Genomic DNA, 13,677 nt, shown 5'->3' with positions numbered 1-13,677 from the left:
ACTTCAGTCAAGAGACAATATCAAAGATGAGCGAGTAAATATTCTGAAAGTAGAGAAACAGTTTATACAATGACATGGGCTAAGATACCTTAGTCCTGAGCTTGGTAGCCTTAGTTGTAAATATTCTGCCCCAGAAACACAATAATGGTGCAACAGCAGTTTATGAATGCACTCCTATAAGATTTAGTGGTTTCCACAAATGCTTAGTCCCTTGTGTGATCCTTATTGATCCTTACTCTGTAACAGTATACTGTGCTAGTGTGTTTGGTTACCAAGGTGCAAAGAAACTCAAGATAGTATAAAAATGTTGCCCATCCACAGCAGCAGTGAAAGATCTCAGGAAAAAGACAGTATCAGAGCAAAAGAAATGCTGGATGTATCTCTTAACACCCTGAATACATGTGACCAAATCAAGGAAGTAACCCTTGCATATCTCCTTCCTGCTACTGGTATAATCCCTTGTTCATAGTAGAATGAAGATGTATCTAAGTAATAGAATGCATTTGTTCTTTCTTATAGCTAATCCATCATGGAATACTCCCCTGAACAGCCACCACATAAGGTTTTTTTCATGCAGGCTCACAAGTGACAGAATCACCAATGACTTGGTGATGGTTCACCAATGCAGACAATTACTTATTCACAATTGTAATACTTGATCCATTAATTCTTTTTTTCTGCTAACAGCCAATTATGGGTGATACATGTGTTTTCCTCTGTAAACAACAAACCACTGACAACGTTTTCTCAGTGGTTCTGCTTTGTTGCCTGTTCTATCAGTCAACTGCTAATGCCAGAGTCTCAATAATAAGATTAGAAATCTCTCTGATGTCCAGTGCCCTTTATGCCATTTTCTTCTTTTTGATGCTGCTCCTTTTCTGTTCGTAACAGTAAAAGGCCGGAAGACATGGTATCGCATTTGATCAGTTCAGCAGGTACTGAATCAATCTGTTATTTTTAGCACCTCTGTGGATAGTTCCATGGATCGTCTTTTGATTTGAATAAGTGTTTTAATTATAGCCTTTCTATATGCAAGACCAATGAGTCTTTTTTTCTGGATTAATTAAAAATATTTTTTTTACATTAACAGGCATGTGTTGCCTCCAGGGAATGCATGTTCATCCATTTCAGAGTGACATATTTCTCACAAAAGCTGGCTGAGCAATTAAGGAATGCTAGACTTAGAAAACTTCCAAAGGGATTGAGACAAACAAGGACAAAATCTCAATTTCAGTATGAGTCAGCTAAATGCCAAGACAGTCCCACAAAAGGTGGGCATCTGATTTCCCTTCTGGTGGAGATAATTTTAGACTGATGTGTCAGATTAGTCTCTGTGACTCATTACAAATTCATTTGAATGTTAAAAATTTGGAGTAAAAGGGCAAAACTACAGGTGAATCACGTAGGACGGGATTTCCCCTTTTATTCTTGTAAAAATGCAAATAACAGTAAAGACATTAATAAAAAAATCCCCACAACCAGAAACAACAAAAAAAGAATAAAAACAAAACCCCAAGCCCCAACAAAACTGCTCTGGTAAAGAGCCCCTTTGAAAGTACTCCCACACAACCCTGCCGTCCTGATGAGAAAGTCATCTGCGACACACTTCACTTTTTGCATCCATAGACAGAGTTATGACCAGATCTTTGGCTGATGTAAACCACCATGGCTCTGTTGACTTCAAAAGGATTGTACCAATATGAGTAAATAAAAAAAAATCCCCTCACATTTGTAACCTAATAGGGATTTTACTTCAGGTTTACATAGGATTTCCAGAACAAAATCATTAGCAGCTTAGGTCTAGCAGTAGCTTAAAGTTAGGTACAATGTAAGAATTTGCCCATTTGCTGCATATAGATTCACTTATAGAAGCAAAATATATCTTTGTAATTTATGTCTCAGTTCCGATGTTGCAATTGAATTTGATGATCTTAAATGGGGCAGTATCAAACATTCTGGTATCTACTTTCCATTGCTCCTCTTGGAACATTCAGTATGACTAAAAAATAATATTTATTTGAAACTCTAACTCATGACAGATCAGTTTCTGCATAATGATGAAGAGGGTATCTGAACAAAATGAGCCATTTCAGATACGAGAACTGTGCAATTTGAAGCACTGTGTATGACCCAAATTTTCTGCATATTTAATACCACTCATGAATAGAGGTCAGAAGTATTTTTTCGACCCATTGCAAAGCTCCTGGTAAGAAACAGATGTAAATAGGTTAACAGGCTTCTCCTGACTTATTGTTACTCACCAGATATCTCCTCTAGGCACTGTTTGGCAGTCTTACTGAACGACAAATCCATTTTAGTAGGACTGGTGCAGGAGTCAGCAGGTGGTAAAGAGGTACTGTCATTTTCTGAGAGAGTTCTGTAATTAAGGAAGAAGTCTGGTTATTATCTATCCTTCATGTATTAATGGAAACAAACCTTACTTTCCTCTCCATCTAGAATTGCATGACTCCATGATGAAAATATCATGAACGTCACATTCTTACTGTGATAGTTTGATTCCAGCTACAAAAATCTGCAAGCAACTGGGAACTCTCTCTGTATCTTTTCAGAAACAACTCAGTTAATGCTGAGAAATTTGGAGCCATTTTGTTTCCTCACATTTTCTCTGCAAGAGAGTCAATTGGATATAAGTAGAATCCATTTTAATTGTTTGTCACATATATAAGGGAAATGAAAACTTGTAATTGCTGAAATATTAAGCAAGAAAGGCCATGTGGGAAGAAGCTTATTCAAGGCTGGAATGGAAATCTGGCCTAGATATTTAAATCTATGTGCAGCTTCTTTTGATAATGCCCCTTATATAACTCTGTGGAAATGGGATAATTCAAGTTTTTCCACTAACTTGCTAACAAATAGCCCATGTTTTCTTTGATGGTATAATTCTGTGGATATCATTGATAAATTATAATGGGTACCCTTTGTTGAACACAGTTATTTGCTGTTGCATAATGATTAATAGCAAGAAATACACAAATGTGTGGATTATAATACAAAATAGATCACAACTATTGTCTTTTCTTAAGGAACTGCTGTTAGCATCTGTTTTACACAAGAACTATTGAACTAGGATGCCATTAAATAGCAGTATGTACCACATTTGTATACAGTGAAAGAACACATGTACAGATATACTAGCCACTTTTTGAAATAAAATGGAAAAATTCTTCACTTGGAGTTTAAGTTTATCCAGCTTTCCCGACATGAACAGCACACTCAATTTTTGCATTTCTTAAGACTACTGAAATAATTACACCCTAATATTAAAATGTCGCATTTATAGCTCAGTTCTCAAAATTTACCATAAAGTGTTTCCAACTGTACTCTAAACACAAATATTTAACTCTGTGATGAATGCATATTTTATAAATATAACTGATAAAAACAGTGACTCATCCCTCAAAATAATTTTATGTCAACTTATTTTATGAAATAACTTTCCAATTAACATTTTCTTCCAAGTTACCTACTGAATGGATTTTTTAAGTAATTCATACAGTAACTGAGGGAGCAGACATAAGTACAATGGGACAAGTACTGTTGTGGTGGAATCCTTTGATTAGAATAATTTAACTCTGACTCTACTTATAGAGAAACAGAAATGTAAATGATGTGTGATCTGATGCAGTGTCATCCTTAATAACTTCTGTACTTTTAGGATGCTGGAAATGAGCAACCACTCTATTCTGTTCTTGTCTACTATTTCTCTCTGTAAAACATTGGAAACACAAGCAGAGCAGGTGTTGCAAGGTTAAATATGGTTGACTGACCTTGAACAATTCTACATTTGGTGCTTGAGCACAGTGTCTTAAGCAAAAAAAAAGCTTACTCTATCCCTCTGAAATGAACACAGACTGAAATTCCACAGTCCTGCCTGCTTTCCCATATTGTTTCAAATCATCAGAATGAATGAGGGGTATGTCTACTTTAACTGAAAGCCACTTTCAGAGGCCATGAGTGCTCATGAGTCCTCCAGTCTGGGTTGAGTGCCGAGACTTAGAGCTGGATCAGCCATGGCAAACTATCAACCTAAAAGCACATATCAGAAAAAAGGCACTTATAACAATGGTAAAGGCAAATCTTTTTTTGTTAAACCCAAATCATGAAGCCATTGGGGTTGAAGCTGGCTTTCAAGAGGAACAGTGAGAAAGAGTAGGTTGCTTTCAGTTTTGTAGGAAAAGCACCCAGCTAGGTGGGTGCAGTTCAAGTATTTCTAGCATTCTCCACAAAATATATAAGGAGTTTACATGATTCCATCTCTGCTTAGAAACAAAGAGAGATCCTTTCTGCCTGTTCTTCTGGCCCTATGGTATTGCCTTCCTGATTGTATATCAGCCATCAATCATTGCATCAAGCTAGGAGGGTGGTGCAAACCTCTCCCTGAATGACCAAGAGCCTTATATGTAAGTCTTCTAAGAACGAAGTCTCCTAAAAGGGATCCATTCCTGTTTATTTGGACATCTATCATCAGAAAAGGATGAAGTGGTCTGGACTCCCATTGCTCACCTATACCCAATATTTGCACTGATTCTTCATCTAGTGAATGAGGATAGGTAACATAAAATACAATGATCTAGATTGTCCTCTGGCAGTGACTATTGCTGATAAAGTTGATGCAGATGAATACATAGCTCATTATTGACTGCAAGGGAACAGACATACTTATGTGAAAAGGAATGGATCTTCCACCAAGAGTAAAAACAAGTAATGAGTGAGTTAAAGCAACTAAGTAACATTCAGCATGATGAATGAATCAGTTTACTTTAAAAAACGAGGAATAAAAGTTCTCACTTGTTCACAATGCTTCTTGCCCTGGTCACATCAAAGTTTTTAGAGATATACAAAATAACAATTAAAGCACATTTTTGTTCTTCAGTGTTTTGTTGGTTCTTTTCTATTTTCAAAAACCTGATGCAGTTATAACCAAGAATATAAGTTGAAACATACTGTGAGAAGAGATACTTGCAAAGATTTCCATTCCAGATTTTAGAATCTGATCAGTGTCATTAATTACAGCACCAAATCCAGTTTCTGGGACATAAAATGATATTAGAATCTAAGCCTTAAAGTAAAAGTCCTGAATAGCAAAGATCATATAACACTAATAATTTAAAAATGTTTGATTTAATTTGTAGAAAGAAAACCATGGAAACACAAACCAAATGTAAAGATGATGTGGTTTTCTTAAATTTATAGGCAGCCTGAAATAACAGATCTAAGAAGCATGAAATGTCCATTTTATCTTACTTGAAACTTGAAAGTTTAAATATAATGTAAAATAAATGTGGTTTGCTATCAAAACAAATAACAACGAAACTGCTGTACTGACTTAATTCAGCATTTTTATATTTAATTTGGTAAAAAAAAATCAATGATTCTAATTATCTGAGGCAACAACAGAAACCCCACAGAGGGCTATCAATTCTGCAGCAGTTTAAGTTCTGCTTACTTGAGTTATTTATTGTGGAAGCAATGGACCACAAGGCATCTGCCCAGTCCTTGGGCAGCCATGATGAGGGTACCCCAGTGAGGAATCTGGGGATAGGGCTGTCTTCAATAACTCTTCTCCCATCAAGTCTCCACTGGGTTGCCAGATCCAGCACTTCTACAGCAGCCATGCCTTTTGGTGCATGATGACCTAGGCACTGCTTTTTTCTGGAGTAAAGCTTGGCCCAGATGGGATGAGGACTGTCTAGGGGTGAAAAACTTCCAAGCAAAATCATGCAGGAGCCTCAGCTGTTGAGGAACAAGGAGGCTCAGGTATCCTAGGAATGACTCAAGAGGTCTCTACAGGACTGTAGCATGGATTAAACTCAAAGCAAGCAAACAGTAAATTAAAAGATCTTCCCATTAACCTCACATGTTGTCCTTAATGAATGGCCCTCTATCCTCTACTCATCCACAGCCCACTGCCTTAAAAAAAAAAAATAAATAAAATTCTTGCATTTCTTTTGATACCAAGTGAAAAGAATTTCAGTTTAGTCAAAACAGCCACTGATATTTCTTTCAGTGCCGTGCATCTGCAGCACAGGTTAATTTAGGCAACCATCATGAAAACAGGACAATTTATTTTCCATTTTAATCATGGCAATCAGTGAATATATTTATTCCTAGCCCACTGAGTTACATGCTACCTATTTGTAAGCATATCAAACACACTTAATGGGACAAATCCTGCTCTTAATCACATCTGCACAAACTCATTCAATTTGATTAAAAAGTTGTACAGGAGTAATTAAGAACGGAATTTGGAACACTACTTAATAAGCTGTCTTTAATGCAGTCAGTCATTTCCTGTCTCTAAGGAAATAGCCAACCTTTGATAAACACAGATAACATCAAAGATTTGTTTGGGATTTACTTAACATTCCGAAAGATATAAGATGAATATGCTGGGGTTTTTTTTTTCCAACATCTCTCTGAGGTGCAGCTGTCTTGAATGTGTATCACTGTCAGTGTAACAGACTGGCAGGACCACAGCTGGAATATGAGCAGTTTGATCACCCATGTTAAAGACACGTGAGTTAAAATGGGAACAGCTGTAGGGAAAGGCTACCGCATTGCTTATAGGAAAGAAGAAGCTCTTCTGAAAGAAAAGAGATGTTTCGGTTTAGGCTTGCAAAAGAGAAGGAAGTGGACGGGATTACTCCCTCACCTGTTTAAAAAGAGCAATCAAAAAGAGGAAAAACAACTTTGTAAGTTACAGGACAATCTTAAGAAAGTAATAAATAGATACAATCTCATCATGTGGGTTTTAAACAACTTCTAACAATGAGATGAGTTTCTGGACAAACTATTGCATTGGAGTAGTGGCAATTAACTAGTTTAAAATAAAACTTAGTTGGTTTATGAAAATTTTAATATGGTTGCCAGTGACAGAAGACTGAACAGAATATTCTTTTTTGGTCCTTTATCCTGCATTTTACTACTTATTTAGTAAGAGGAATAGGGCCATACTTGTCCGTATGCAATTTAAAAGAAAAACTTCAGATCATAAACAGCATGCAATTGAATTCTCAAGCTAGTGTTTTAACTCCGCATTTATCAAGTATGTGTTTATAACAATTTCTTCACTTATTATCCTTCTTCCCATCTCTTAAGCCAACACCTCTACACTGGACATTCTTCTTGCACAATTACTTGAAAATCAATCAAGCCTGAGAAAATGGGAGGATTTTTCTAAACACTGTTTTTGTTACAAATAAAACTGGTGAGTGGCAATGTTCAGCAGTACCTGTGAGTGCAAAATTTTGGTGGTGATTTATTTTTACATAAAATAAAACAAATAATACTAAAATACAGTAATATAAATAACAGCCATCAATAAAGCACTGCAGTGTAACTGTGAATCATCACATTTTTAAAGAGTTGTAGTATGTTCAGCAGCAGAATCTATTATTAACACAATTAGCTAATAGAGTATCTTTCATAAAAATTTCAACTCCAAAATCAGTAACCAGAAGTACCCTCTAGTCACTAAAATTGGACATAAATATGGCTCCAAAAAATCCTGAAGATGATGTGTTAGCAGGATCCGTGAAGAGTAGTTTATTTTTTTCCCTAAGCCAGTACAAAAGCATCCTGAACAGGCATCTGGAAATGAATTTCACTGTGCCTCCAGAGGTGCAATGAGATAATATGGTCCTTCCCATCTGTCAACACTCTGTACTTCCTGTGCACCCTTGAAGCTGTAGTCTGCTAATAGAATTGTTTCAATCACCATATAGTAAAGGAGATAGGAATATGATTTTAGCACGTGGTAACTTATTTATTATACTGGTATTTCCTTTCCCTGCCTCCATCTAGTGAACACTTTAGTCCTCATAGGATCATAAAGTAATTTAGATCAAAGATGTTCTAGATGCCATCTGATCCAATGACCTGCTCGAAGCAGGTCTGGTTATATTAAGTTGTTCAGCGCCTCGTTTGTTTGGGTCTTGCACATGTCCAAGGACAGAGCTTCCACACCTCTGGAAAGCCTGCTCCAGTAATTCACCAGCCCCAAGGTAAAAATATTTTTCTAACTTTTAATCAGCATCTCCCCTGCTATAATTTGCATCTGTTACCTCCTACCCTTTCACTCTGTATTACAGAGAAGAGACTGGCCCTCTCTTCTCTACAACAACCTGTTAAGTAGCTGAAGCCACCAGTTTCTTAGTCTTCAGGACAAAAGGAATGCCAAACTGGCTGTTGTAGTCCAGCATTGACACTGAAAGAGTATCTCTGCAAAGTCTCAATTCCGACAGTACTGAAACTTCTTCCAGATGTTGCTATCTTTAAGCTACAAATTTAGCTGAAGAACTGAAATTTAAGCAAAGCACAACACTGAAGTGCAGCTCAGGCATGAGTGGTCAGCTAATTTTCTGTAGCAGTTTCTATGCTCTCAGCACTTCAGGAAATAAGCAGTTCCTGAGCACCACAGTCCCTGGGATTTATGCACTTCAGATTCTATATTCCAACCATGAAAAAAAGACTCACTAAGCTCCTACAGTGGTTACTGAAGGAGTCAATAAAACCAAACTGCATTACATGTGTTCAGTTACAACTCAACATTCTCCGATTGAAATTTTTCTTTAGTTTTTAAGCAAATCCACAGCAAATGTTGATTGCCAACATATCACATACTTCATGTAGGGTCTGATGATTTAGATCAGCTAAGGATTTGCTCTATGGAGTGAGGTGATGTATGTTACTCCTACAACTACTAGTTACATTTCCCAATTTATGGAAATAATGCAAACTTCTACAATTTGGCTCACAAAAAATAAAGAAATGATTGCATACAACAAGCTGTCCTACATGCAAGAAAATGTTTGGAACTACAGGTTATATCACATTTTTGAGCAATGTGTAGGAAAGCTAAGAACTTCAAATGCTGAGCAATTAATCTGCTACTCTCTTGCTAAGATTTTAGGGAAAAGATTCAGATTTCTTTTTTGTTTTCATCAATGCCTTTTTTTCCTGTTTTCTCTGTAACCTAGTGTCGTGGTTTAAAACCCAACCACAGTCTCTCTCTCACCACCAACCCCACCCCCCACCCTCCCCGCTCCCGGAGGGACGGGGAGGAGAATCGAAGGAATGTAACTCCCACGGGTTGAGATAAGAGCAGTCCAGTAACTAAGGTATAACACAAATCACTACTGCTACCATCAATAAAAATAATGATAGAAGACACCTAGTAAGCATTAAACTTTGGTGTTACTCTTCTCCATCTGAAATTTAAGTACCCCTAGGAAGAAAATTCTATGGCCCATTTCAATACATGTCTAAGGGACTCTGCAGACGGCACAATTTCCATCTTCCTCCAATTCTTTCTGCATAGAAGAATGTGTAACTTAAAGTAGTGGCTGGTATACTTTAAATTATTATACAGTCTCTTTCACTTTCCTTTTTGTTGTTTTTCCTACTGTATCTCTCTTATTAAGCTTTCTGGCAGCTAACTGAATTACATCTACTTCAGTCTTTCTTATAACTCTTGGACCCTGCAGTCAACTTCAGGGGGGACACATAAGGGACTGTAAATAACACATTCACAACTGCATTTGAAAATAAATAATTACTTGCTGAGGAAGATGGAAGAATTTAAATTATACCCATTTAGATTATCTCAAATGCAACTCTGACTGCTGCTGATGATCTTTGAAGAGAAGTAACACATAGAAATTTTCATGCCATGGTATTTAAGAGGCATAAAAATACGATGTGATATCAGATAGGACAAAGCACCAAGAGTGCCAAGCTGAATAGTGCAATATATCATTTTAGAGCCTCCTAGTGAAACAGTATTTTCTATGTACTGTATATTAATAAAAACACAAAATTCCTTGAAAACATGAGTGTTCATAATTATTATAGCATTGCATTCCCTGTTTAAGCCAAATACACGGCAGCCTCAAAACAATTCTTTGGAATATTTTCTTCTACTCACAAATCTACGGTAATATCCTCTAGGGTAATAATCAATCAAACATTGCAAAATACATGGTATCTGCAGGTACCAGAACAAACCAGAAAAAACACTAGCTTACTTATCCTTGTGCTATCAGCCTAAACTGATCAGTAGTATAGTGCAGTATATTGCAATCTTCCACAGGATGCTGGATAAAATGCACTTTATTTTCACTATATTATACAGAAATTTTTTACAAGAGCTGCAGTACAAATCATGGAGCCTAGATACTGCTTCCAGCTGTAAAAACCCCAGTTAGTCTAAATGGTAACAGCTGCTTATTAACTCATTGATCTGTAAAGCTGATCTAGCAGCTAACAAGCACACCTGAAAAAAGTATAAACTGCGGTGACTGTTCAGAAAACAGTTATGTTTAGAAGCAACAAAATGTAAATACAATACTCCAGCTTCATGCACATTTCTACTTGCCATATGTCCACAAAAATAAATATGCTGACTTTGGAAATTTTGATTTTTTTTTCCTTGGTTATATTTATACTCTTCTATGAAATCGTTGTGTAGTATTACAAAGCCCTTGAGAGTTGTAAGAAATATAGTTACTGCGTATTTTTGGGTTAGACTCTGCTCTCAGTTACAGAGATGCACATGAAGAAACCTCATCAAAGTCAGTCTATTACTCTGGGTTTCTGGCATTCTGAGATCAGACCTTGGCTCTGAGGATTTTATTTCATCTGAGAGATTTAACTTCAAATACAGTTTCCTTTGCCGCTTGTTTGAAGCAAACAGATGATTATTAATACCAAATTTTACTGGAAGATGCATGCTTCTATCGTCCTTTAAAATACAAACTACATTTTGCTTCGTGATGCAGCTTAAAAGAACGACGAGATATCTCCATTGTGCAATGAAATGGCATCAATATGCTGCAAAATTGTCATTAAATAGCACATACATAAAAAAGGAAAGCATAGCTGCCTTTTCTTTCTCCTTTTATACGCACCCTAACACATATGTAGGCCATCCTATGTACCACACTGCAAATCATCTGTATCACTGAGGTTATTCCAGACAGTTATAAACATGCATATTAAGCACATTCAGTGATACATTTGATTGAAACAGCCTATTAGAATAAATATAATCTATATTATGCCTTTTCCCCCTCCTATAAGACTTTCTGAACTGCTTTTGTTCAGAATGAAGTTAAACAGTTTATCACACAGATTGGTTTTGAAACTATGTTTAGTTGTGTGTAATGATATATACACTCCCTCAGAGCCTACTTCAGCACCTCTTTAATCTTTAGCCAAGATTATCTAGAGCACTACTTACTAACAAAACCTGCCAGTATATTTTGCTTAATAAGATATTTGTCATTTTATCAGATGTTACATTTACCCACAACTACCGCTAAAGCCTTCCAACAGCTGACATCTGAAATCATTACTCAAACCAGTCTGCCAGTCTTGCTACACTTCCTCTGTCTTCTGAGCTGTACAACAATGAAATCTCCAGGTTCTCTTCAGTCGCTCCACCATATAGCAAAATAAATTCAGCCACAGGTTGATATATTTAATTGTTCATTCATCTGTTCCAGAGCCCTGGCCATCAGAAGAGGCTGTAGCCCCTGTAAAATTTAACTGTCTCCATGGAGTTAATTTATACCTAGTTCACACCTAAAACTAAATAGGAAAAGGACTTTTAAAAAGCAACTTTTTCACTCTGCCCAAAATCTTGAACTTGCAAAAGTTTGCATATGGCTTTTCCTTTAATATACCACTAGTACTGTTACATACTCTGAAAAAATCAGCAGTTTATTTTAGGATTTCTTTAAGAGAACAGTGTATTTCAAGCAAATATTATTAAATATCAGCAAATAAATGTTGAGGTTCTTATATCGCAAACAAGAATATTCGCATTAGAATCCTGACTCAGCTGTGACCTTTCAAAAGCAGCACAGGGAAGGTATCATGTGATTTGTATTTCTAATCAAAACATCCTGAATTTTAAATGGCAAATATTTGCAGTGGATTGCTTTTCTATGAGACAGAGACTCAGAGTTCTTGGAAGAAATTGTTCATACAATAGCATTAATTAAAAAATAATATTAGGAAAATACGTGCATAATGCTGTGACAGAAAGTGGGAGATGAGAACCATAACAGTGATCTGCCATTACCCTCTCTGTTTTAGCTCTCTTTCCTAAATGGTAACACAAACCTTATTTCCTTTCATAAACTTACCTATAAATGAAAGGAGCTACTGTGGCAGTGTTGGGGTGACTGTATTGCTGTTGCTGAGGAAGCTGGACAACACCATTCCCCGTGCCTTGGCCACTGCTTGCAGCCATCGAGGCTGACAGAGCTGCAGAGGATCCTGGGGGGAGAGCTGCACTTGGCTCTTTCCCTTCAGAAGAAGCAAGACTGGAGGAAGGAGAAGCCTTTTCACTGAGTTGAGATTTTGGTGTTGATTGGGACTGGTTTCCTTTTGTAGTCCTCAGTTTTTCAATCTCCTTACTTCCTGTGCATATGGATGAAGTGCTCTGCTTTGCTGTTGGCACCTTTGATCCGGGTTTTGGGATCCCACTAGAAGATGGTATTAAGCTTTCCTTCTTGGCTGCTGTTGTCTTACTTCCCTTTGGAATTAAGCTTGCAATCTTGGAGCTCTTCTTTGTAGGTGTTTCAGTGACCTGGTCCTTCTCTTCCTTGACTGTTTTCTCAGTGCAAACTTTGTTTTTGTCCCTGTTCTTTTCCTCTTTGTCCTTTGGCTGTAGCAAAGACTTTTTATTGCTGAGATTTTTGCTTCCAGCTTTTGGAGGGGTTAACTTCGGTGATACTTTAGGACTGCTACTTGTGGAGCCACTACTGTTCACCCCACCGCTTAAGACATCCATTTCACCACACTCTGAAAAGGTATCATCCTCCCTCCCACTGTCACTGGGTCCTGAGCTCAGTGACAAAGGAGGTCTCAGAGCAGTTCTAGCATTAACCAGCTTGAATTTTTCCAGCATAGATTTTTGTCCAGATGAAGGGGGCTTCACGCCTTCAGAAGGGGGTGGCTTGAGCCTGTCTGAAGATGGAGTAGGGGAGGTTGCGGGACTAGGCTGCTTCACAGATAGCATAGTAGAGGTTGCGCTGTGTTTGACATTCATGGATTTGCTGCGCCAAGGCTTGCTGGCACTTGGAGAGGGTATGGCAGAGACCTGCTGCTGCCCGGTGCTGGTGGGATGCTGCACATTGCCATTCATGCCTGTAGATGGGTGAGGGCCTTTTGGTGAATCTGCTTAAAAAACAGAAAGAACCATAATAGTATAGTCATTCTCCCATCTCATGCTTAGGTGATACCATAGTGTTCTGGCATTTAAAACACAGTTATATGTGATTCATAATAAATATAATTTACATGTGCATGGCACACGAAGATTGCTAATCAAAATTTATTTTTTCCTCCCACTATCACATTGTTGTTCAATACTTCTATGAGCTCAAGAGAGCCTTGGAAGCACCTTACTTATAACCATTTCATTACACAAATTAAACCTTCCAATTTAAAAATGTTATCTTTAATAAGTCATAAGTAAATTATTCCGATCACTTGTTAATAACAAAACACTGTGACATTGAAGTAAAAAGAAATGCTACAATATTGGAAGAAAAACAACCAGAGAAAGACAGCTTTGTTGTTTAGTGACTAAAAAATGTGCTAGAAAGGTACGGGGATTTTTTGGGGGGGAGAAGGAGGGCTGGGTAA

At 37.2% G+C, this 13,677-nt stretch overlaps 1 protein-coding gene across 1 annotated transcript in view; it reads right to left on the bottom strand.

Annotated features, from left to right (window-relative positions):
- Positions 1-13,677, bottom strand: part of NAV3 (neuron navigator 3) — a 261,611-nt gene that overhangs the window by 124,692 nt on the left and 123,242 nt on the right. Inside the window, exons 8-9 of the mRNA XM_031047935.2 lie at positions 12,171-13,206; positions 2,262-2,377 (exon numbers count right to left, since the gene is read on the bottom strand). Of these exons, the coding sequence (XP_030903795.1) occupies positions 2,262-2,377; positions 12,171-13,206 (1,152 nt within the window). The remainder of the gene's footprint in view (positions 1-2,261; positions 2,378-12,170; positions 13,207-13,677) is intronic.

The sequence above is a fragment of the Melopsittacus undulatus genome, chromosome 5 (genome assembly GCF_012275295.1).
Source record: "Melopsittacus undulatus isolate bMelUnd1 chromosome 5, bMelUnd1.mat.Z, whole genome shotgun sequence".
NCBI lineage: Eukaryota > Metazoa > Chordata > Aves > Psittaciformes > Psittaculidae > Melopsittacus > Melopsittacus undulatus.
Note: the sequence above shows the minus strand (reverse complement) of the source record. Positions and strands in the feature narration are given on the sequence as shown.